At 45.0% G+C, this 26902-nt stretch overlaps 1 protein-coding gene across 1 annotated transcript in view; it reads left to right on the top strand.

Annotated features, from left to right (window-relative positions):
- Nucleotides 1-417: 417 nt before the first annotated feature.
- LOC146183125 (uncharacterized) overlaps nucleotides 418-26902 on the top strand; it is a 37671-nt gene continuing 11186 nt past the window's right edge. Inside the window, exons 1-2 of the mRNA XM_084608691.1 lie at nucleotides 418-565; nucleotides 5820-5925. Of these exons, the coding sequence (XP_084464817.1) occupies nucleotides 542-565; nucleotides 5820-5925 (130 nt within the window). The 5' untranslated portion in view covers nucleotides 418-541. The remainder of the gene's footprint in view (nucleotides 566-5819; nucleotides 5926-26902) is intronic.

Genomic DNA, 26902 nt, shown 5'->3' with positions numbered 1-26902 from the left:
ACAATTTTAATGGCGTGTTGTTACTTTCGAATAATGAGGAGGACATTGCAGCACACAAACATACAAATGGATTGTGAGAGTTGGTAACTTCATTTTTTTTATGCCTCTGAATTATGCAAAACCTTCATGGCATATTTTTGAAGCATGGCTAATTTTTGATGCACTTTGTTTGTTTCATGAGACTGAGAGAAACCTATGACTTGATTTGCTGTAATTGTGCAATTGATTAGAAAAAACAGGGGTACCTAATTGAGCTCAGAAACTGTCAAAAATAGTGCCTCTGTTTGTATATTTAAAAATGCAGCAGCTCTCTTTTCATTGTCTGCTTTTGATCTAAGGTATGTGAGAGACATTCTGTGGAATGCAGGAAGTTAAATCAAACTTAAATGGGATTTGTTGTTTTCTTCCATTGCAGCATCTGTGCCTAGCAATGGATGTCCCTGGGATGAGGGCCTGTGCCTGCTTGCTGCCACCCAGAGGAGTAGACTGTATACCTGGCTGTGCACTGCATTGCCATCCTTCTTGACCTTGCCACAAAGCAATGCAGGCTTCAGTGGAGGCCAAGGCAAGTGCTCTGTTCTTGGCCATATATAATGAATCGTTGAGCTCACATTCTTTGAATGGTGCCAAAATGCATTGGAAAGTTGAAGGTGGTGAGCAGCTCTGAGCAAGAACATGTGGAAGTCGAAACTGTAGGCTATAATGGTACACTCTGGAGCTTGCTTGTTCTCCACCTGGACCGTCATCAAGGTGCCACTAAAGTGGTCTTTAATAAATTTGGCCAGCTTGGCCCATATCATCTTTGTGTAAAACAAATGAAAGGCCTAAAAACAAATTAACTCCTAAATAAAACAAGTTTATGACCTGGCTTGTTTACTTCATATGTGATGGTTATTTCCACCGCTTAAAGGGACACTAAAGACAGCCAAAGATGGTATGAAAATCTAATAAACTACATTTGGTGACACTGTCGCCGCATATCCGGCAGCAAAAAATCGAATAATTGCTGAGATATTGCGATAAGAAGTTGAGGTTTTTTTCTTGTTCCCGCCGGTCGAATTCAAACTGTGGCCTCCAACTACGTAGTTGGAGTTGAGTGACGCACACTATGACGTAAGCGGAGACTCCGTGATAGCTAGCGAGCCGGCGCGGCCCGCGGCGTCGCATCCCTCAAGGGCCAACTTGGCAACAGCGTACTCGCAATGACGGCCTCAGCCGAAATAAAACGATGAAGAGAGTAATTTACCTAGCGATGGACCCATAAAGGAAGAAAAAAAAACATAGAGGGCTTGTATTGCACAATACTTTACATGTTTCTCAAGCTTTTGCGCTCCTTCTTGCACTGTGTATAAACAAACCGAGCCATTGGTCATCGCAACGCTTCCTGACATGTTTACGTACAAATAAGATTTAGTTACCAGCAAAATAGTGTCCTCGCTGCTGCGCTTGTCAGTTTTGAAGCTTCGTCGCACTTTTTTCCTTCAAGGTTTGTGCTACAGCTCCGTGTTCAGCGAAAATTACGTCCACGGTAGCAGAACATGACCGAAGTGCCGGCGCCACTACATTTGCCAGCGCTGTGAAATTCCACATGTTAAAATGGATCCAGTGCACAATATAGTGCGCATAGGCATCCAGAACATTAGTCGCGAGACGTGAGAGCAGGCAGCATGCGCCAATGATCAAGAAGTTGTAATTTTTAGACCGGCAGCAGAAACATTGTAAATGGGGCCATGACATAAAAACTAGAAATATTCCCAAAGTTCTTGTGGCGTGGTGTAGCCGAGCGGTTAGCGCCGAACGTTACGGAGCTAACAGTAGCGAGTTCGAGTCTCACCGCTTCTGGCGGGTTTTTAAATTTTTTTTACAAATCAATTTTTTTAACCTTTTGTAATGTATTTCTGGTGCTTCGTTATTTTTAGTTTTTACTTTTTACCCGAGGCCCTTTTTTTCGCCGGGCGACGAGCGCAATATACAGACGCTCTCCTTGGTATGAGCGGCAAGTATGCCCCTTATGTTTACGACGCCTGCAAATAGCACGTTGAAGGTCTTGTTGACGCAGTATATGTTGGTCAGATGTGCCATGATTTAGTGAACAATTGAATGATAATGCGTTTTTCCTTCGGTACTTAGCATATGTATGCTTTTCGTAGCGTATAGTACGTAGCTGCAGTCAAGCGGTCAGGTTGCAGTCGAAGCGGCAACGGCGGCGATATGTTGGCGCAGAAGTGTGAACGAAGGAGTGTGTCGGCGGTAGCGGATTTTGCTCGCTCGTGCCTCCGAATGCTCAAATGGGAACCATCAAGGCGCATCTGCTGCTCCAAGCTCGTAATTCAGGCGCTGCAGGTTCAAACAAACTATCCGAGTGCGCACGAAATACCTGAGCCGAAACATAACCAAAACTGAAGTGGGCGCCTGTGGCGCCTCCAAGTATATTTTTGTATTTGCCTTGCAACGTTTACGTTGTCTTTTCGCTGTCGTTTACGTATTATAAAAGCGTGTTATCATGTTTGAGAAAAAACGTACTACCGCATTCAAACATTCAGCGTAATTCGCATTTGTCAGCCTCCGGGATCCCTAGCACGTCACGTGATTTGTAGTTGCGAGCCTCGGCCGTTTGGCTGTGGTGGTGATACCTGTATTTCTGTTATTCTTCTTTACTACCTTATAACAGCTCTGTTTTCAGTAAGAGTGGTCTTTTTGTAATCAGGAACTGGCATTCTATCGATGCAAACACACTTCCTTTCTCTCTTTAGTGTCCCTTTAAACTCCTCACAAAACACTGTGCCGCTTATTTATTAACATAGTAGCTAGTGCGCACGACTCACCTAAAGCCACCTTTTTTTTTTTTGAAACATTTGGTCTCCCCTTGACCTAGATTTCTCTTTTGCTGGCTGGCAGAAGCTGGCCATCAGTGCTTGCACCAGGGTATCCCAAGTCCGACAGTGTCGGCTGGAGACTGTTACTTGCTGATGCCGCAGCTACCTCCCCCTCGCTGCTGTCAGATTCATCTCTAAAGATGACATTTATGCCGAAGCCACCTATGAAACAAGGAAAGTGAACCATGCCTTCCTGGACAAAAAAATCTGCTACCCATAAAAAACAGTGTTGGTCCATTCACCTTCAGTTTCGTACCAGTCATTCTTCTCTGATTTCGTAAAATCTGCTATCGTCAAGGACGGGGACCACTTCCCACTCCATGTCATTCTCATCAACACACTTGTCGTCTGGTGTCGTCTGCTAGACACTTCGTGCACGATGTGAACCAAGTCCGCTGGGCATGCAAAGAACTTGTGGCTCAAAAGGCCTACATGATGTGAAATTGAGGATGGCATTGCAGGCAAGAAAGTGCAGCCAAATCCAGGAGACCTCATGCCAGAGAAAGGTGTTGGGTGCAGGCATGCACTGCCACAATGGTGTCCCAACCTGGAAAGCACCAAGTGCTACTCTAACCATGCTGAGTTTGCCATGAAAAGAAACAACTGCAAGCATTCCTGACTGTGACATCCAAAAAGAAATCTAGCCAGCTACTTTCACTCGGCCATTTTTGGATTGGATACACTGTACAGTATATGCATGAACACAGCCAATGTGGACAAAAGATTAGAAGCAAAGATTACCAGGCATTTGGTCGGAATATGTCCCAGCTGAGTCATTTTTGTCACCGGAATAATTACCGCATATTGGTGTGCTAGTACATGATAGAGAACATAGGTGGCACCAAAAAAAAAGACTAACATAGTGCGGCAATATCACTGCTGCCCAGTTTCTCTCTAACTGGTATGTGTGCCATAAATGCATTAGTACACTGGCAATGCGTCAACTTAGTCTTCAGTCATTTGTTTTGAGTAAATAATCTCAGTCATAACTTGATTCGTGCTGTCTTTATGTGTACCTTTACTAATGCATCTTTTCAAAGTACTTTTTTTCCTTACCAGTATACAGTCGAACCTAGATATATATCGAACTCGAAGGGGATCACGATATAGTTCGATATATAGATAATTAGATATACAGAGATCAGCTTGAGACGTCGCTTGCATTCATGAAAAAGAACTTTTTTGTCACATAATCGGCCCACTGGCACAGTGAACCCACCCTCCACTTTTGCTGCCAAAATTTTAAAAGAAAAGGTTCATTCCTCTGGTTTGGGCATAACATCCACGTCTCATTTATTGGTAGCGTGGCAAGATGCTGCCCAGCAATAACCTCACGGCGTGTTTATAGTCGTAGCCTTAGCTTGACTATACTTTTGATAGCTCCTGCAGTGGCTGGGTCAAACTTGGCAGAGTGCCCATGATGCCTTGATTGCACAAGCCTGGTTTGATTTATCACATCGCGCTTGGAGTGGGCGGAATCCATCGCAACAAAATCGTTGGAACGCGTGATAGCTGCAAATGCCATTTGAAGTGACCGATGCAAAAACTGCTGTCGTGATCGCACCTGGCCGCATGTTTTCAGATTCATAGATCAATGGATTGACGACTCTTGACAAAAAAAAAAAAAAAAAAAAAAAAAAAATCTGCTTGATAATGTCCACAGCAGCCATAGTTTACACTATGCCGCACATTCAGCACGATGACATGGATAGGCGACTTTTTCTCAAAGAGGTCTGACGCTACTTAACGTTTGTCTGCAGGCACCATTGCTTGCGCTGTGCTGCACGCTCATCATGACGACAAGGATAGACTACTCTTGCAAAAAAAAAAAAAAAAAAAAAAAAAAAAAAGGACTGCTGCTTCTTAACGTTCATTGCCGCCATAGCGTACTCTATGCTGCATGTTCAGCACGATGGCAAGAATGGACTCTAAAAAAAAAACGCAGAAAATGATATCTGTTGCTTCTTAACGACTGCAGCCACCATAGCATAACTATGCCCCACGCTCAGCACTACGACAAAAATAGACTACTCTCGACTAATCCGAAAAAAGAAAAAATATGCTGTATCCTAATATCTTTTGCCGCCATAGCTTACTCTATGCCGTATGTTCAGCACGACGGCAATTATGGACTCGTGCAACAAAAACAATACAAAAAACAAATCAAATCTGTCGCTTCTTAACGCCCGCAGCTGCCATAGCTTAAGCTATGCTGCACATTCAACACGACACAAGATGCGCACTGCACGTCACCTGCTGCGACAGTAGATTCGCAACACACACTAGAGAAAGCGTCCGACGTTCCATCAGCCACGGGCTGAGCTTATCGGCGCATGCGTAGTGCATGCTGCTGCGAACGAAGACTGGGAAGGACAGAGGAAGAGGAGAAAGCTCAACAGGAGAATGGGAACACCCTTGCACTTCGCTCTCTTGCATCATTTTCCTTGCCCCGAAAACCAACTCTCCACTGGCTGCGTCTGCTCCGTGTCAGCTGCTGCAAAATCGGTTCCCTCTCGTTCCTTCACATGCATGGCTTGGCAACGTCACGTGCTGGCGTGCTACAAATGATCACCCTAGATGCACCTACCTTTGAGGAAAGGTCATTCTCTCTCAGTGGAGCTCAATATACGACACAGCTTTCCTATACTTTTACATGGGATTTTCAAGGAGTATCCCGTCAGTTCAACATAACCAAAATCTGAATGATCTTTTTTTAATATATCCGGGTTCGTGTGTATGTGCCAATAAGGGCTAGCTGTATTGAGTGCAGCAACATGTTGCTCTGTGTAGGGTGTTTAGTTGTGGCATGCAACAGTTTACAAGCGAAACCTGACATTCTAAGGGGTAGTTCTACATTGTGCTGCACTGCAGAGTCAGCAAACCACATCAGTCCAATTCTGCTTGTTCAGCCAGAAGCTTTACAATACTGACCTTAATCTGCAGGTGCTGCTGTTTCTGCTGGCGTCTCTACAGTTTCAGACTGTGGTGCTCAACAGCCATATAGTGCCTTTGTTCGGGACATGGAGAACATTGTCATCTGTAGTGGCAGGTACTGTAATATTCATCCCTTTTCAGACGCTCTCAGTCATTACTTATCTGTTACATTGCTGTCAAGTTATGAGTGCTTTGCTCGCGTGAATGGAATGAAACTTTTTTCCTCATATAATCATGCACTGTGCTCTGAGTGTAGGCACATTTAATGGGGTAGCAGAAAATCATAATTGTTAAACAGCGCGAACAATGGTACACATGAATGAGAAAGACACAGGACGAGCACTGTCCTCAGAAGCAGAAAATATTGGTTGCTGCTTTTCATGTGACCTCTTTTCAGCTCGGCCACCAGTCTCATATGCAGCTAAGTGTGGCTATTTTGAGCTCTTTCTTGCATAGCCAGCATGCAGCAATCATTGCTGTGCTACATGTAACAATAATGAGAGTGGAGCAGTGCACCACTTGGGAAAATTTGTTTATTAGCGAAGATTTGGAGAGGTGTTTTACTTGCTTTTGCATGCACACTCCACCGCAGTTTGTGCGTTTGAGCTCATCTCATCAACTCGATGTTATTGTAATCTTTGTTTTTGCATTGCAGCTGTGTGTGAACTTTGCTGAAATACATATACTCTGTTTGATGGTAGCATTTTAAAGGTTAGCGTGAAACAGGCTCAGCATGGCAGAATTCCTCGATGTTGAATTTTATAACATCCGAATGGCAAGAGTGTAAAAATTCACCGCAGTAGTGTCCTAGTGGTACGATCATCCACTTCGCTTGCAGAAGGTCCGTGGTTCAATCCCCAGAGTCACCAGCTACCCAGCTGAGGTACAGTTGAGTGCAAGCTTTCCCATGGCAGGTGCTTGACTTGACTGTGTTGAAGTGCTTGGTAAATGAGTTTCGTTCTCACCTTGAGTAATACCTCTGTCACACGAGCAAATTTAATGTCATTCGATTAGCATCTAATGTCATTATTCCCGTGCTACACGAGAAAATTTAATGTCATTAGGTTCGAATGACATTCTTCATCGAATGAGTTTGGGGAACTCATTCGCATTCGATCGCGAACTGAATGTGTACTCTTGACGCCAGATACGCAGCAGAAACAAGTAACCCAACAACATATTCTGCGCACATTGAAACTTAAAAATTATATTTCTAAAGTTTTGTTTTAAAACCTGTTAATTTAAGTGTAAAATTATTAGCGCTGCAGGCTCTCGCGGAACAGCATTACTCTCGGTCACAGCAGTGGTCCAGTCATGGCAGCGACTCACGATCATTTTGGGCTTTGTGTTCCTTGGTAGCCGCATCTCCCCGTATGTTTATCTCGGAACTAAGTTAAAGTTTTGACTGAGCGCCTCACAGTTTGGACGCCAATCGCATGCTCTACGTGTCTCCGTGCGTCTTCGCACTGTGTATCCGCGCTATCCGTGCTCCGCTGTGTTCAGCCATATACTTGGCTTGGATTTTTATGGCTAAAGTGCTACTGCACAGTCAAAAGTAATGTTTTTCGCTTGAATTATCGTACAGAAATGTTTTGAACAGCTTTAAAATGTTACACAGTGATTTCAAATGCCTTTTATGTGCACTGATGTTCCTTAAGTGCAGCATTTTTTTATAGCTGATCGTAATTGCCACCATTTGCGAATGGCATTATATTTTACCGTGTAGCACCAAAAGAAACCGAATGACATTCGATTCGAATGACATTAAATCTGCTCGTGTGACAGAGGTGTAACAGAATAAATGCCTTGTGCCATGGTGCTCTTTGGCCAAAGCTGTCTTTGTGACTTAAGAATTCATTATTGCCAAGAAAAGAGACAACCGTGAGACAGCAAAGCAGGTTTTTTTGTTAAAAATATCGGTTTTGACCAGTTAGCTTAGCCCTTGTCGACATTGTGTCATTGTAGCTAATTAATTAAACCTGATCAATGTTTTTAAACAGGAAAAATTGAATGGAAAACTGTTCATCTCAAATTTTTTAATTTCGAAAAATGCGGCTGTTGACTGTGATCCATTTGTGAGTTAACACTTGCCCTTCATAAAACTGTCAATTACCTCATCTTGGTGCAAGGTGAGAGCAGTTCTCTTACAAGGTATTGCAGAATACAGTCCATATCAGAGTTATCATTAGCAGGGAACTAACTTTGCAAACATCCATGTGTCAATGGCATTTGCAAAAGTAAATAAATATGTTTTCACATCTTTTTAGATGCTTTGCCTTGTAAACCTGCCTCCCCCCCCCCTCTATTCCTCCTGATAACCTGCCCTTTATGCACTCAGAATTAATGTGTGCTGAAGCTTAATTGCAATGAATTTGCCAAGTCTCAAAGTGTAAAGAACCAAAGAGCTATCACGTTCAAAGCAGACATCATCCTTGTAGATGGGCAATTTACAAGGGTAGAATGTATCCTAGTGATAGTGAAGTTGCTGATCAGTGAATTCTGGGAAAACTCTGTAAAAGCCATTTCCCTTTATTATCGTTTTCCATATTGGTTGCCACTGCAAGCATCAGACTGGAGGATTTAGTGTTAGTGCTACACCAGTAAAGTTAATGTTGGGTGATTCAGAGAGAGAGAGATCAAACTGTCTAATGATTTCATATTTCTAATTTATTTTGTTTTTAGATATCTTGGTGCATGTAGTGCTGAATATGCCAACAGTGCAATTATTTTTTCTTAATGTTACTATTAAGTGAGAAAAAAAAAATGAACGCTATCACGCCACAGGCAGACTTTTCACATACATTGCTGTGTCCAGATTTTGCAATGACGAAAACAAATGGAGTCATTTAAACCACAGTAATACATTTTGTACAGTCAAACTACAGGTCGCAAGGAGTAAATTAGCCATTTTTCTGCCATTCTGAGGAAGTTATAGCTTCCATGGAAAAAAATTCAAAAAGCAGAGTTAAGTGAAATTAGGCCTTGCTTATGAAATATTTCCTCCATGACTAGAAGGCATACTTCCTTCAAACTTTCCAAACTAATAGGCACTTGTGCAGTAATCAAGCTCATTAAGGCGGGGTTGCCACGGTGGCCATCTTGGTTTTAGTTCAAATTCTGCCACCAGGCTACGCCTCTGATTCAGGACTGAGAAAGTGCCTACTGGCCTTGCCCCCAGTTGGCCGAGCGACCCAACCTTTGCTTTGTAGAGAAACTTTCTTTTGTTGGAGGATGGGTTTTCAAAGCCTCATTTTTCTCCCCGCTGCGCGCAGGGTGAAGCGTTCACCTGTTCTTAGCTTGACTGCAGTGGATAGCAGGACTGCGGGGGGGGCTAGCTTGCCTTACCACGGCTGAACTTGAGCGGCGACGCACACCGTCACCGCTCGATTCGCCATGACCATTGTGCGTAACATAAATGAAAAGTAGGTTGATCGTCACCTCGTTTCGTTGTTGTTCACTGTTCTTGATAGAGTTGAAGCTTGAGCGAGCTGATGATACAACGTCGACATACATTAACGATAGCTCAAGTGGATACCAAAAATGGAAAGATGCGATATGATGGAAAATATTTATGTGGCTCTTGTATACTATACCTTGACTCACACCACTGCGAAAGGCAGGGGCTCCCTGGCCCATTCAAATGCGCACTGTAATAGGTAATTGTGCTCCGATGCACCTCTTGAATCAGCAAGGGCGACAGTAGGAGCACAATTGCCTATTATAGGTGGTGTGGGTAGTGGTTGTTCAAACAAAAGGAATGAAAAGAGTGCTGGCGGCCGCTTCAACTGCTATCTAAAATCTGAAGCGCCCAAGCTGCAGCCAGCGGGAAAGCAAAATGATGGGGAGAGGATAGCGAGGGGAAGTGCAGAGGGGAGCTATAGCAAGAAAGTACAGGGGGAGCTTTGTACATTATTTACAAAGTACAAAAAAAAGAAAAAAAAGAAAACACGTTCGCCTCGCTCGCGCGCAAGTGTCCAAGAGCACTTGGTCCATGGCGCCCGGCCTTTCACAGTACTAAAAACATTTTGTGAGACGAAGTATACATCTTTGGTGGTTTCGTCATGAACTCTGGCTGAAATCAACACCTGTATTGTCTTTCCTTTGATACCCATCTTTTGAGCTGTTATCACTTTTGAAGTTATAGCAATTATAGTATATTCTTGCTAGCTCTCTGGCGCAGAACTACTTTTATCAAACCTTATTGAAAATAATAAAATTGCAATAAAGTCTGTTTCAATCAACAGTAATTATTTTCTTTTCTCTTTTTTAGTTCGGGTTTTTCTAACCATAGAAACTGGCGTTGGTAACCTAGTGAGAGCTGAGAAAAGGGTGATGGCCAATTTCATTTTACCTTAAAGAAGAGAGTCGGCATTGTGAAATAGGTGTGAAATACCTACGAAGAGGGTTAGCACCACGCAGCTACCGCAATGCATTCAGGCTAAATTTTTGGGGAAATGAATTGGAGAGGGGAGGGTAGCAGGCAGTTATGAGCAATATCTCCAGTAGAAGCGGGTTAGTTTCGCAAGCGCATTAGACCGCTCTTTCTCGACCCTTCCCCTTTGAATCTCCGCTGTACTCTTCAGTGGTTTAGATGTACGTCTTCGCTGCATTGCGAATCCAGTGTACTTTCTATATATTTATTTACTTATTTATTTATTCACTACCAGCATCACCTGCTTTCATAACAAGCATAGAACAGCAAACACTCGCGCTAACCACGGTAAAATGCATAACTGGCTGCCACTGTCGCATTCTTTGGAGTCAAAGGATTCGTTTCTGTCGTTGTATGTGCAACAAAAGAATAATGCAAGATGTCACTTCGGTTACTTACTGCCCCTAGAATTTGTCCGGACATGTACTTCCTCGCGCTGCCCTGATTTGGTCATTTGGCGTGATGAACAGCTTTCTTTTTTTGTTTTTTCGGTTTAGAGCACAGCCCTTTGGCGCCTGTTCCTGCGTTTTGCGTCGCCGTCTGCATTGTACCTCGTAACCAGCTCCGCAGCCAGGGCAGCGCGCGCTCCTGCCACCATTCGCCGCTGCGTGTCCCCCCCCTGCCTTTTTCCTTTGTGGCGGCGACGGTGTTCTCTGGTGTAAGCGGATCACGGTGCATACATCCTAAGCAGTTATCTAAATATGCGTCGCTTTGCAAGTAGCACATGTGTTTCTTGACAATGATTTTATAATTTGAAATTTACCAGCCCCGGAATTTATTCTACATGTCTGGGGATCATACAATAAGATACCCTTGTTGATTCATCTGCAGTTCCAATGAAGATGGGGGAAGAAGGGGGGGGGGGGGATCACCCTATTTAGACAAGTACTGGCGAACCTACACTGTTTGCAAACATTGTCCCCATGAATGTGTGAAGGGTTTGTTTCATCATTGATGAAAAAAAAAAAAAGGAAAAACTGCCCGAGGAAACAGTACGGAAAATTGAAGAACTGGCAAACATGGCTGCCAATCCTCGCATTCCTTCTGTAGGTAAACCCCTCGTAACTGCCATAAATAAAGCGGGTACTCCAGAGCACTTTCCATGCGCCGCGACGTCAACGCCGGCGTCACGGCAGGCGTGTCAAAAGGGGAATGCACCTGCATGTTCGTGGTGCTGGCTCGCTGACCCTCTCGCGCGGACTGAGAAAATTTGCAAACCATGAAGAAAACCATTCTGTGAAGAAAAGAAGCAGGGGGAGCTAAGTGGACTTCAAGATGAGAAGAACGGAGTAGGAGACAGCCGCGTGGTCCCAACCCCTTGCTAGTTTCCAGACGCGTGTAGCGCGCGCGTTTGTCACGCACCAGATATCTGGCAGGGACAGATCGCAGCATCAGCGGTCGCGATGCACGCAGGCACTACGCGTATGAGCAGACCGGCTTTGGCTGACGCGTGCGACGACGTTGGCGCGGCAGTGCATGACACGTGTGTGTTTGGAGTCGGGGCTTATGTATTCCAGTAGTTCCCTTCACCCCACGTCACTCTACCCCCAAAATGATGCAATTTTGGATTTCCTTTGGGGAAGTGGTATGCCTTTATACTGTCTTCAATCGCCACACTGCGAGAAAAAACTTGACTAGAATGCTAAGCAGCACAGGCATCAGAATGTGTTCATTTTCATGTTAGTCATAACATTTTCCCAGTGCATGCCCAGATTATTGTGGTCAATTTTGGTCAATCTAGTCTGAATTTACTAGCTTTTGAAGGCTTACAAAAAGTGGTTGGGAACTTAAGGCACACTGTCTCTCTGCAATGCTGTTTCTTGGGCTAGTCGGTGGAGTTTCCTCATTTTGACAAAGTGCAAAAAGAGGCAGGGATGGTTGAGAGACATGGGACAAAGCGCTTTGCCTCTCCCTCATTCCTGTATATTTTTAGCCCTTCCCCAAAATGACTAGTCCCTGTCCTTCTCTCTTCATCTCTCATGAGATCAATCATAGGGGCAATTCGTTGACCTCACCCCCATGTTTTGTTGCTTCAGTATGCCATGCAGCGTTTCAGCACGATTAGAGTTGAACAATGGCAGAGCTGGTTCACTGTCATTTGCTGCACCTAACCCTTATTCTCCTGCTTTTTTGTCCACACAAGAACTCCTTAGGATGACTTTTCAATCAGTCGGCTGAAGTATGCTTGTGAACGTTCAAGATACAAGTTGATAGACCCTTGAAGCAGTTCGTCTAAACCAAGAAAATGGCAGATGGTCCGAATACCGTATTTACTCGCATAATGATCGCACTCACGTAATGATCGCACCCCTGAATTTTGAGGTCAAAATTCCATTTTTTAAATTCCCCGCGTAATGATCGCACCCCGAACATGGAGCCGCCTGGTGGTTGATCTGCAGTCATCCCGCAGCGAATGCATTCCGACGAGTTCCCAACCTAGTCTAGTAACGTTGGAGTTCCCATGATTCCATGCTTTGCGGCGTTCGCCATTTTGCAATTCGGCAGCGTCGTAGAGTGCTTTGTGTTTTTGTGCGAGTTTACGCCATTTCACCATGGGGCGGTATGCCAGTTACACCGCCGCGTTCAAGCTCAAGGCTGTCGACTATGCACTGGAGCATGGCAACCGCGCTGCTGGTAGGCATTTCGGCGTGGACGAAATGAGGATACGCTATTGGAAGAAGCAGCGCGAGAAGCTGATGGCTACGAACAAGACACGGCGGGCTTTCCGTGGACCCAAAACGGGCAAGTTCCCTCGTGTTGAGGAGGCGGTCCTAGAATACGTGAGGGACCTGCGCAAGGATGGTTGTGCAGTGTCATTAGAAATGATACAGACGCAGGCGCGCACAACTGCCAGGAAGCTGGGAATCGCCGCAAAGGATTTCCGCGCTATCTCCGGTTGGACGACTCGCTTTATGCGACGGAATGGACTTTCCCTGAGGCGGCGGACGTCGTTGTGCCAGCGGCTCCCAGCCGCGTATGAAAGCAAAGTGATAGACTTCCATCACTTCGTCACTAGGGTTCGCGAAAAATGCGGTTACCTCATGTCGCAAATTGGAAACGCCGATCAAACTCCACTGACGTTCGACATGCCCCGGAATACAACTGTGAACGAGAAGGGTGCTCGGAGCGTCCTCGTGAAGACGTCTGGTGACGGCCGACGGGCGGAAGCTGCTACCATACGTGATCTTCAAACGGAAGACTATTCCGAAGGGAAACATTCCCCGTGGCATCCATATACGTGCACAGATGAAAGGGTGGATGACTGCAGACCTGATGGTCGACTGGATTAAGATTGTTTGGGGAAGAAGACCAGGAGCATTTCTGCTTCCCTCGCTTCTGTTTTTGGACAGTTTTAGGGGTCACCTTGTGAACAGCGTGCGTGCCAAGCTGAAAGAGCGGCCTGACTTCGCTGCTGCAGCCTCTCGACATGTCTTTGAACAAACCGTTCAAGGACAACGTTCGACGACTTTATGCTGAGTGGATGGCGATGGGCCAGCATGATTTGACGACGAGCGGAAAGATTAGAAGGCCATCCGTAGAGATGCTGTGCTCGTGGATCACAGAAGCGTGGAGCAGTATCCCCGACGAGGTAGTGGCTAAGAGTTTTAAGAAGACAGGCATATCTAACGCTTTGGATGGAACGGAAGATGACTTCCTGTGGGATTGTGAAGATGCTCCCAGTGACGACACTGCCGTTTCCGATGAGTCGTGCAGCAGTGAAAGCGAGGATGGCGAGGATTCAGACTTTGATTAGAGTACTGACGAAAAAAAATAAATGGGCATTGTGCACTCCATGTGATGCTTAATGTGCGTGTTTATTGCGAAGGTAAGCCTTACTCAGCTTTTATTTTTGGTTGTAATTGAGATATATGTTCTAAGACGTCTGACCTGCAAGTTGTTTGCGTTTTCGGTGCTCAAAAATTTTTTGTAGAAAATTTACCCCGCGTAATGATCGCACCCAGAAATTTGCGTCAGTATTTAAAAAAAAAAGTGCGATCATTATGCGAGTAAATACGGTATTTATGCAGTTTCTTCTGTGGTGATGCTGTTTCTGGAACATTATCGTTCCATTCTCTCCGATTTTTTTCCGGTTTTATCATTGTAAAAGAGTGGAAATTTGCCTTTCTATCACTAAAAAAAGAGTAGTCTGCAAGGCGTGGTCACCGTTTGCTATCTGTGCACAGCAAAAATGGGTGATGTTCGCTACACGTGGGAACGAAGCTATAGTGATAACTCGACTCGGTCAACTGTGGGTTTCACCGCAAGGTCTCGACATATAGCAGTCTACATCGAATTGACGTGGTATTGTTATCAAAAGTCCTTTCGAAACGGATTGAACAGGTTCAGCCCAGTTCGTGAATGTGCCTTCGTGCAAGACTCAAGCTCCTATCTCCTGAGGGAAGCAACAACTGCTGCCTTGGTAGAGCTTGCTGCGTGTCTTCTGCGTGTTTGCTTGGAATTGCTTTCGCACTGCTAGCTGTGCTACTACACTTATATTTCTGAATCTTTTTGAGTAAGACCACATGGCTCCTTGATGCTAAGCAGTAAGGATTACAACTAGCATTAGTCTTTGGTTTTATTTCCTTTTACTGCTTTGCTTGTTTGTAATCGGAAATGCTTTCAGTAAAAAAAGAAAAATGCCACTGGTGACCTCGACGTCAAAACTGCGCGCCGAATCAGACTGCCATGCGATTTCCATTCCACACATCATCGCATATTTCATTTCGGTGGTGTCAGTCGACATTCAGCCATTCGGAGGCAAAAATTCTGAGCCTCCTCTACTTACTTTACTAAAGCCAACTGGCATGTTCAAAGGTGTGAAGAGAATGATGTCCTATGTCAAAACCAAACGCGACGTTTATTTACTATTTTTTTTTTCGATACAAAACCGGAATGAGGTGCAAGAAACACCCAAAAAGCTCGGAATTTCACCATGTGTGCTTGTAAAGGGAGGCTGTCATTGTGCTAATAAATACGTTCGATTTTTTTCATTGCGGCAGTCTAAAAACAGCTGCGATGTGCGTGTGCCGTGATGGATATCAGTACTCTGTTCTGCACGACCGCCCGATACAGACACACGCTTCATTCCATCAAACCACCACATGCACTAAATGTCCGCGAAAGCATTTACGGTGCATTGCAAAATAATAATAATAATAATAGAAGAACAGACCCCTGGCCTTGAAACATGAATCCACGGCTTCTAGGCTTACTATTTACGCACAGAGAAGTAGAGAGTGGCGGCTGCGCACGCGCATTAGCCCTACTTGGCCCCACTAATGCCACTGCGTGTGCGCCGAAGGAATCCGGTAATTCGGTTTACATGTAGGCAAGCACTTTTCTCTTGTCACAGTGAAATGCTCCCAGCTGCCCTCTCGGTGTCACTTTGTTTATGTTACGCTGTCTGCAGTCGAAACTTCTCTCCACACAGCGTAGTGCGGTCAACTGTCCTACCTTTGCGAAGATGCCCATAAAAGCTTCGTAAGTGACCAAATACAATTACAGACGTACGACTGTTATGTTTCATTACGGTGGTTATCGATGATGACGTTTGGTTTTTGATTATCTATGAGCACATATTTGTGAAGTTTATAAGAGTGAAAAGCACTGAACCAGTACAGTGTCTATTCTCATTTCAGCTAACGTTCGACATTCAATTCAGCAGCCTTGAATTCCTTCGTTTTTTTTTTCATCTGTACTCCGTATGCGACGTTGGCCGTTTTGCAGTTGTGTCTCTTGTAGCGGCTACATTCAAAACGGTGCTTTCCGAGAGGACAGCTACAGACACACGTGTGCCACTGAAAGCTCTAGGGAACAGAGCACGCACCAACAAAGATGTGAAAGAGACAACCGCTCGATACCGCTGGCCGAAACTATTTCTTGTGGTCCACCGTCCTATTCTTCACTCCACAGTCCTGCCCTAATGAACTGTTTGTGTTTCCACTTTAAGTGGATGTGTCTCCTTATGCTAAGAACCAGTGGTGTCTTGGGCGCCTCCAGGTATTCATTCATTCCTTTCACTCCACTGACACTCTGCTTTCCTCTAGATCACAAAAGAAGTTGTTTCCACAGGCAATGAATTTTTGAAAAGCGTGACACTCACCTCACAAACAGCAATGTAAATAGCAACAAGCAAATTGCTTCACAGCACTTCACAGCACAAAAGTAGTAATAGGTGGGTTGCAGAAACCTAGAAGTCAGCAGAGCAAAAACCCCTTCACCATGGCAGCCAAACCTGTTTTGGGGGCAGAAGTTTGGTGCAGCCCAGAATACTTTTATGTCCAGCCTGATGTCATGCACAAACCTGTTGAGCAGAATTCCTTCACTATTGACTACCTGGAGGAGGTAGGGGAAGGGGAGGTGTTATGAATGGCACTCAAATGGATTGGTTCTTAATCCCATAATTGCGACAACAAGAAGAGGGTTGCAGGAAATGGACATGACCATTATTGCCACAATAGACATCTCCTGCACTGCACCTGATTTCTGCCCCCAAAACAGGTTTGGCCGCCAAGGTGAAGGGGTTTTTGCACTGCAGAGAAGCTGACTTGTAGGTTTCTTGACTGGCTTCAATACTTTGAAGGAGTGTAGTCACACGCGCCTCTCCTGGTAATTGAATGAACTCACAATTTCGCTGCTTTTACCTAGATGGCGCTAGCAGCAAAAAACCTATAATGAGCGAATACAGGTGCAAATACTAATTATCACCATGGCTTGTGCTTCTTATTTTAACTTTATTTTACAGTAATACAATATTAAAAGGAAGCCGACTCAAACAAGGCTCACATTGTTGAGTATGGCGGCCTTCTCGATTGAATGCCGTGTAGGAAAAATTGATTATATTTGAAGGCTCAGTATAATCATGCCAATTGTATAAAGCGCAATTTACGCTTATACGAACCAAGAAATACTATTCTAGTTTCGCCATGCATGATTCCTAGGCTTTAGAATAAGCGGTTTTCCTGGTCAAGCTATGCGATGCGAGGCAGTATTAGGGAAATCTTCAAATTGAAAAGGCAATAAAAAACGAACTAGCAAATAAATTTCGATGAAATTTCGTACACTGAACTATCATAATGTGCGCCCAAAGTGGTGAAAATTTTCCTGCTGTGCACGTTGATAAAGCACAGATATTCGTGCTCAAAACAGCCAAACTTTACCATGTTTAAAAGGCTGCCGATCAAATACTGATTAAATTTGCTGCTGACAACAATGCTGCAGATAACAGCGCATGCGTAGCTAGTCTGCGCACTGTTCTACCGGCCAAAGGCCGGCAGCTACGCGATGAAAACCAGGCAGATTCACAGAGCGAAAAGACGACGCTTTATTTCCGGCTCGGAAATATATAGAGAAGGAAAGAAAGGAGGGGAAGAAGGAAAGAGGGACTAGCTACGCATGCGCTGTTATCTGCAGCATTGTTGTCAGCAGCATTTCCTTCCTCTAATAGCCATAGCGCTCCACTGGCTTTCTAGTTCTTGTGGACGGGCGTAGCTCAGGAACAGGCCCTTTGGGAAGGTCGTGATCCTCGTCTGTCGGGGCCCCTAAGGTCGCAGGAGGCGATTCTGCAGGACTTGATACTTCTCTGCTTCCGTCGGTGTCTGATGAGCGTTTTCGGATCTGGTCGACATGACGTCGAACGACTCCGTCCTCAGTAGCCACAGTGACTAGACGGGCACCACTCGTCTATTTCACTTTGCCTGGTGTCCACTTTTTTCCTACGCCGTAGTTGCGCACGTAGACTGCGTCTCCCGGGGTGAAGTACCAACTGGCGGAATCACTCTCTGAATGCTTGGGCATTTCGTAGTTCCTGGGAGGAAAACACATATCTAATTTTGTACGCAAACGGTATCCCAGAAGAAGCTCGGACGGAGTAGAGCCTGAAGCTTGTGGCGAATTTCTGTAGTTACAAAGAATTCTCGCCAGAGCAGTTGTCAACTCCACGCCCGGCATTTTCTTCAAGCCCTCCTTGACTGTTCTTACGGCCCGTTCCGCAAGACCATTGCTCTGGGGGTGATAAGGCGGGGTATGAATATGCTCGATTCCATTTTTCTGTAGGAATACCGCAAACTTTAACCCAGTAAAGGGTGTACCGTTGTCAGTAACTACGGTGCGGGGCAATCCAAACCTGCTAAACAAGGTTCTCATGCAATCGGCAGTGGCTTTAGCAGTTGCTCGAGATACTGGAATGGCTTCTGTCCAATTGCTGTGTGCATCGACAATTACCAACAACATTTTGTTCCCAATAGGTCCTGCATAGTCTGCATGCAGCCGTGACCACCTCTCTCTTGAAATCGGCCAGCTGACAGGATTCCTAGGGGGCATGGGCAAAGCCTGCACACAGTTTCGACAATTCGAGACCAATCTACAAATATCTTGATCTAAACCGGGCCACCAAAACTTAGCCCTCGCCCTTGTCTTCATGGTTGACGCACCCTGATGAGACTCGTGTAGCATCGTCAACAGTTTCTCACGCGCCGCACTTGGTATCACCACACGATGCCCCCAGTACAACAGCCCCTTCTCCACAGACAACTCATGTCTCCTTTTCCGGAATTCCGCCACTTCCCTGCTGTCACCTTCTACGACGGAGGGCCATCCGTTAGTCACGTACCTGCATATCTCTTGCAAAAGCCCGTCAGCTGCTGTGAGCGCTTGAATCTCTTGGTGGGAAACCGCTGGTTGGTCCCATTCGTCGATTATAAGCACCATTTCCGACAGATCCTCTGTTTCCGCTTGCGGCTCCTGCAGCGATTGAGGCAAACGGCTTAGAGCGTCAGAAATTAGCATCTGTTTTCCAGGTTTACAAATGAGCTTGTACTTGTATGCCCCTAGCAAAAGCGCCCAGCGCTGAATTCGGGCGGCAGCCATGACAGAAGTTTGACGATCCTGTCGGAGTAGACCTAATAAGGGGCGGTGGTCCGTTACAAGCGTGAACTCCCGGCCCAACAGGTAATCGCGAAATCGTGTCACGCCAAACACCAGGGCTAAAGCCTCTCTCGCTCAATTTGGGAGTAGTTTCTCTCAGCTGAGGTGAGCGTCCGTGATCGGAAGCCAATTGGCCTGTCTTCACCATTTATTCGGTGGAAAAGGGCAGCACTGACACCGTAAGGTGAAGCATCGCATTCCAACATCAATTCCAGCTGCGCATTAAAGTACGTTAGCACTGGGGCTGAACACAAAGCATCCTTGGCCTTCTTAAATGCCACGTCTTCTTTTTCGTGCCAAACCCATTTTGCACCTTTTTCAAGAAGGCTGTACAGGGGTGCAAGCATAGTGGAAAGATTTGGCAAAAACTTGTTGTAAAATGTAACCATTCCCGCAAAGGATCGCAACTCGGCAACATCTCGCGGTAAAGGGGCTAGCCTGATTGCATCCACGTGCTTCTCGAGGGGGTGTAGCCCTTCAACATCAATACGATGACCAAGATACGTCACCGATTGTTCGCCAAACTTGCACTTGTCATAACGAAGTTTGATACCGTTCTCGCGGAAACGCTGTAGCACCGCTTGCAGATTTGCGTTATCAGAAAGGAGGGGAAGAAGGAAAGAGGGACTAGCTACGCATGCGCTGTTATCTGCAGCATTGTTGTCAGCAGCATTTCCTTCCCCTAATAGCCATAGCGCTCCACTGGCTTTCTAGTTCTTGTGGATTCTGCTGCAGCAAGGAAACCAGCAATACGCCCAAGCACGACAGTCACGCAGAAGGAACCCACCGCCAAGGATCAGCCATGGCACACAGGCTACCGGAATTCGAAGACGAAAAAGATAAGTGGCAGCCGTACCTTGTCAAGGTTCAAGCTTATTTCGAAGCGAATGATCTGATAGACGATGCTAAGAAAAGAGCCCTGCTGGTAGCGGCGCTTGGAACAAGGACAATAGAAATTTTGAACGCGAAGGTAGCACCGCGAAAGCCTAACAACCTTACCTACAAAGAAGTTGTGGAGACGCTAAGCAGCTACTACGACCCGGTACCGAATGAAATCTCTGAAAGTTTCAAGTTCTTCCATCGCTGCCAGCAAGAAGGGGAATCTGTACATGCATTCATTGTGGCAATACGGCAGATGGCACAGAATTGCAATTTTGGAACGATGCTAGACAGAATGGTAAGGGACCGTATTGTGTGTGGTGTCAGATCCAAGAATCTGCAGAAGCAGCTGTTAGCGAAGAAAAATCTGAATCTCGAAGAAGCCGAGGCTCTTGCCCTCGCCGCAGAGAACGCTGAACGCGATTCGCAAGGGATTGTTACTGACCAAGAACAAGCGAGATTGCTAAAGCTCTCTGGCCAATACGAATCGCGCACGAAGTCACAGGGCGTGCAACAATGCAAATGTTGCGGTAAGCATGGTCATAATACAAAGGCTTGTCGACTAATCAAGCGCAAATGTTTTAAGTGTGCACGGCCAGGGCATTTAGCGCGAATGTGTGCGGCAAATGAGACAAGCAGGACGCTAGCACTAACAGCACAGACACCAGAAACCGAAGAGAGTGATAGTAGCGCGTCCCAAATCTGGTCCTTGACCACCACGCGCTCTCTTATACCCCCCATCAGAAAATCGTTTGCATGGAATGGCATCGGAAATAATGATGGATATTGATACCGGCTCCCCTGTTTGCGTCATTCCCAAAAGCATTTACCAAGTGCACTCCCATCAATGGCCGCAGCTGCAAAAGTCGGAAGTACAGCTGTCATGCTATCTCGGAAAGTTGCCACTCCTCGGTACACTGACCATGCCAGTTTCCTATGAAGGTACCACAGTACAATGCAGTCTGACGGTTTTAGACTGCAATGGCCCCAGTCTTTGCGGTCGGGACCTGCTGAAAAAATTGACAGACGAACGCATTCAGGTGCTGACCATGTATTCGAAGCCTTCCGTATCAAAGCAAGCCAGGGAGGACGTGCCGATGCTGCTCCAGCAAAACTGCGACCTGTTCACTGAAGGCGCTGGTCTCATGAAAGGTCCGCCAGCCCGACTGCACATCAAGGCCGGAGCAAAGCCCAAGTTCTTTAAGGCAAGGAAAATTCCTTTTGCACTTCGTGATAAAGTGTCTAAAGAGCTTGACAGATTAGTCTCGGCTGGCATAATATCACCAGTTCCTCATTCTGAATGGGCAACGCCCATCGTGCCAGTCTTGAAGAAGGACGGAACAGTGCGCATTTGCGGAGACTTCAAGATTACACTAAACCCTGTGTGCGAGGTTGAGCAGTACCCCTTGCCTGTCATAGACGACATTTTTGCAAATCTATGTGGAGGAAAAAAATTCAGTACTTTAGACCTTCGCGATGCTTACAATCAGGTTGCGCTAGATGAAGACTCGCGGAAATTAGCAGTGATAAACACACACAAGGGGCTCTTTTGCTACAACAGGTTACCGTTTGGCACCGCATCAGCGCCAGCGATATTCCAACAAAAGATTGAATCGGTGCTGCAAGGACTTAAAGGGACTCAGGCTTATCTAGACGATGTCCTGGTAGCCGAGAGCAGCGATGCTGATAACGCAAATCTGCAAGCGGTGCTACAGCGTTTCCGCGAGAACGGCATCAAACTTCGTTATGACAAGTGCAAGTTTGGTGAAAAATCGGTGACGTATCTTGGTCATCGTATTGATGTTGAAGGGCTACACCCCCTCGAGAAGCACGTGGATGCAATCAGGCTAGCCCCTTTACCGCGAAATGTTGCCGAGTTGCGATCCTTTGTGGGAATGGTTACATTTTACAACAAGATTTTGCCAAATCTTTCCACTATGCTTGCACCCCTGTACAGCCTTCTTGAAAAAGGTGCAAAATGGGTTTGGCACGAAAAAGAAGACGCGGCATTTAAGAAGGCCAAGGATGCTTTGTGTTCAGCCCCAGTGCTAACGTACTTTAATCCGCAGCTGGAATTGATGTTGGAATGCGATGCTTCACCTTACGGTGTCGGTGCTGCCCTTTATGCGTTATGCGTTATTCAGTCCAAGATAAATACCCATTCTATGCGTAGGCCAAAGAAAACTGTCCTAAGTGCAGTAGTTTATTCAGAAAATTAATCCGAAGTAGGGTATATCAACGACGCTACCGAATTTGTCATCTGCAATACCACCTATTATGCAGTTGATAACGCTGGCACACTAAAGCAGTGCACATCATTTGACAGAGCGTATATTAAGCTTTTGAAAGATGCTTACATTGTGATGTTCGAAAAAGAACAACGCGCAGAATGCTGACGAAAACATTGCCTAAAATGGCACATTCGCGCTGCCGGAGTGGGACCCCCGCCTTAACTTTAACTGCTATACATCAAGGGGAAGCATAAGAAATACATATTTGATATTTTGATTGTATGAGTGCTTTTCAAACATAAATTATAAAGTCCATTCCTAATTTTGATCAAGATCCTACAAATAATGGTCAAGACGTAGGCAAGAAATTATATGAAAAAGCATGTTGCATTTTTTATTCCTATCAAGCTACGAGAGCATAAATGTGTCACTTCTCCAATATTGGCAAGAGCAGCTCAATGAAGGTTGTGAAGCAGCTGCTACTCCGCCCGCAGCTGAAATAAATTTGCGAAATACTATTCGATACATAGCTCAAGCCCTGAGTAGATCAGCAAAATGTTATTTATTTTTGTGTGCTGCGCATACACAGAACTTTGACGTCCAAAAGGAAACTGCATGAAAGCAAAGCATATCCATAAAACAGCTTCAATAAAAGAATGGAGACATTTTAGTGGTTGATTTTTCCTATCAATGAACTGGTATCATAAATGGGCCAGGATATGGATAAAAAATGCTTCGTAAATGGAGACTTTGCTCTCTTTCGATGGTAGAGGTTCACCTCAACTTGCGATTATTCTTCCCGCTTGTTATTTTTGTAACTGAATGTATCACCACTGCTTTGGGTCTGTAATTGTACTCCTGAAATCCGTTGCTAATTTAAGTATGCTTGTTATGGGCTTCTTTAAACCAGTCCATGTGCGTTCCGTCGCTGACTGCCAATTTCAGAGCTTCTTGAGCACCTGTAAATCTATCTGTAGCAGCTTTTATCCCTTGAGCATTTCCAGGATGTAACTTTTTGTCTTGTAGAATTAAAGAATTTAATTGAAGGTAAAAGTGAGCTGAGGTGTATGAAGATGACGAACTGCAGAAACCTAGACGGAAGTGCAAAACGATGTCAAAATTATTTTATTTCCATTGTGGGTCAAAGATGAATCGGCATCTTGATACGTTGCGAACAAACCTTCATGTGCATGAATGTATTCTTGCAACCAGTTGCAAGTCTTCACACTCACCTTTTTTCTGGTCAAGTGATTGATGAAGTTTGTCCCCAAGCTCAGGGACCATTTGCATGCTCTTCAGCCTCTCTGAAAAGATACCATTTCAGCGGCCGATTGTATCATGTTCGTGCTGCCTGCTCCCTGGTTGCTAAGGGATGACTGGTGTTTTACTAATCCGCAAATGCCATTGCAGTTTTTCCCATCTCCTGTTGCAGAGAACAGCACTTTATGGATGCGCAGCTGTTTGGCCACACTTTGTGCAATTGATATTTGTATCGAAATTCTTTGCAGCCTTGTTGCTCAGACATGCGACATGACCTTAAAGAAGGTTTTTGTTTTGGCACGCGTGCATTTTGCATAGCACGAGGCGGACATGTGCGACGTCATGGGTCAGATAAGAGTTCTTTTACTTGAGGCACGTTTTAGATCCTATATGTAATCCTGAAAGATCAGCATATATAAAATGCTTTGTTCTTTAAAGTGGCAATGTGCGCCAGTCATTGTGCAAAAGGCCTACAGGTGGAGCAGGCAGTCACCGGAATTAGCCGGCAGTGTTAACAACTTGGTCTGCTTCAATATGCGGTTAGCCTATGACGCCGTTTGGGAACTGTATTCGACTCAGGTTGTCCAGGCTGTCGGGTTTTTGCACCTGTATCTGTGACCGAATGTAGCGCAGAAAGCAGCATGAATACACAAGACACTATTCCAATTTGAAGTAATACACAGCTATATCAATACACACATTTCTCATGATAATTTAAAGTATTTTCACCTTGGATACATCTTACTTGTTTATTTATTCTATAGTGCTAGCCTTGGTAGGCCCAGGCAGGAGGGGCAATAAAACGCAATGCTACAAAACAAGGTAACATTCAGCATACAACTTAAAAGATAAACCAAGGACAGCGATGGCATGATTTAACACAGACACAAAAAATAAGCAAATTGAACACAGTTTATCGCCAGAACTGAGCATATACAACATTGAAAAGTATTTATAAATAACTGGCAGTGCTCTCAGTGGTTAACAGTGCACTCAAAGGAAGCTGGTTCTATTCTGTTATTGTACGTGGAAAATAAGAATATTTAAACATTTTGGTTCTGGCAAAATAAGGTGTTAAGGACTGGGTGTGACGTCTCATTGATTGCGTCACTAGTAGTTTTATCTAAGGGTCAGCGCTCATTGATAACTTGTTATTTTTCAGCAAAAAGAAATTTTAATCGCAAACTGCTGCTGGCTATGCTATAGTTTAGCTCGTAATGTAGCCAATTGTGGTGTACCATGTTGACCGTACGATTAACACAGGACATGCATTGGAGTAGGATACATGAGCTCGCTTACCAGTGTCAAGCAGTCTTTATGCAATAGGCGATCACACGCCGAGCACACACTTCCGAAAGGGTTATTTGTGAATCGTCTATGAAATTGATGAGTAGCCGAGTCAAATTGACTAACTCTTCTCGCATACTTTGAACGTCGTTGCTCTTCCCAGTCCCTCATTGACACAGTGAAACCAGCCTTCACAAGTGACAGTTCCAGTCTCTCTTTCAAACATACAGCTCGTTCTTGTGACATCTCTTCTGCACGCCATTTCTCCGGGTCTCGTTATACTTTACCTGTCGAGCAGCATGACCAACACGCTCCTTTTCAAGCCGTTGTTGCTGTTCTTCTGTTTCCTGAACACGTCATTGCCGCGTTGTTGCATTCCAACAGATTTGCTGAAGGACGGGGGGGATATCGTGCTAGAAAAACTGGCCACCTTGTATACACAGTGCCTGGTGTCATCGACGGTACCGGAACCATGGAAAAATGCAAACATTATCCTCATTCACAAGAAAGGGGACTCTAAGGACCTTAAAAATTACAGACTAATCAGCTTACTGTCTGTTACGTATAAGGTATTTACTAAGGTAATTGCTAATAGAATCAGGAATACCTTAGACTGCAATCAAGCGAAGGATCAAGCAGGGATCAAGCCATTTTTCCACCATTCTAAGGAAGTTGCAGCTTCTAAGGAAAAAAATTCAAAAAGTAGAGTTATATGTGAAATTAGGCCATGTTTATGAACTATTTTCTCCACGAATAGAAGGCATACATTCTTGAAACTTTCCGAACTAATAGGCACTTGTGCAATAAGCAAGGTCATTAACTTAACCTATTATACATCAAGCAGGGTTTCGGAAACGGTACTCTACTATCGATCATATCCATACCATCAATCAGGTGATAGAAAAATGCTCGGAATATAAGCAGCCCTTATACATAGCATTCATTGATTACGAAAAAGCATTTGACTCAGTTGAAACCTCGGCGGTGATGCAGGCATTGCGAAATCAGGGGGTAGAGGAGCCGTACGTGAAAGTGCTGGAAGATATATATAGTGGCTGCACAGCAACCATAGTTCTGCATAAAGAAAGCAACAAAATTCCCATAAAGAAAGGTGTTAGGCAAGGAGACACAATCTCCCCAGTACTATTCACCGCTTGTTTAGAGGAAGTATTCAGAGACTTGGAATGGGAGCAGATAGGGATAAGGGTAGATGGAGAATACCTCAGTAATCTGCGATTTGCTGACGACATTGCCTTGCTAAGCAACTCGGGGGATGAACTGCAAATAATGATTGATGACCTAGACAGAAAAAGTAGAAAGGTAGGCTTGAAAATCAATATGCAGAAGACTAAGGTAATGTTCAACAGCCTCGGGAAGGAACAGCAGTTTACATTAGGTAGCGAATTACTGGAAGTAGTAGGCGAATATGTCTACTTAGGACAGGTAGTAACCGCAGATCCGGACCATGAAAAGGAAATAACAAGAAGAATAAGATTGGGATGGAGCGCATTTGGCAAGCACTCGCAGATTATGACTAGCAGCTTACCGGTATCGCTCAAGAGGAAAGTATACAATAGTTGCATCTTGCCTGTACGCACCTATGGGGCTGAAACGTGGAGGCTAACCAAAAGAGTTCTACTTAAGTTGAGGACAACCCAGAGGGCTATGGAACGAAAAATGGTAGGGGTAACATTAAGAGATAGAAAGCGTGCAGAGTGGGTCAGAGAAATAACTCAAGTTACTGACATTCTAGTAGAAATTAAGAAGAAGAAATGGACATGGGCAGGACATGTAGTGCGAAGAGAGGATAACCGATGGTCGCTGAGGGTAACAAATTGGATTCCAAGGGAAGGAAAGCGTAGCAGGGGGCGGCAGAAAGTTAGGTGGGCGGATGAGATTAGGAAGTTCGCAGGGGTCAAGTGGATGCAGCTAGCACAGAACCGGGTTAAGTGGAGAAATATGGGAGAGGCCTTCGCCCTGCAGTGGGTACAATCAGGCTGATGATGATGATGATGATGATGATGATTGACTACCTGGAGGAGGTAGGGGCAGGGGAGGTGTTATGAATGGCACTCACA

This window comes from Amblyomma maculatum, chromosome 7, assembly GCF_055883805.1.
Source record: "Amblyomma maculatum isolate TAMU_Amacu chromosome 7, ASM5588380v1, whole genome shotgun sequence".
Classification (NCBI taxonomy): Eukaryota; Metazoa; Arthropoda; class Arachnida; order Ixodida; family Ixodidae; genus Amblyomma; species Amblyomma maculatum.
Note: the sequence above shows the minus strand (reverse complement) of the source record. Positions and strands in the feature narration are given on the sequence as shown.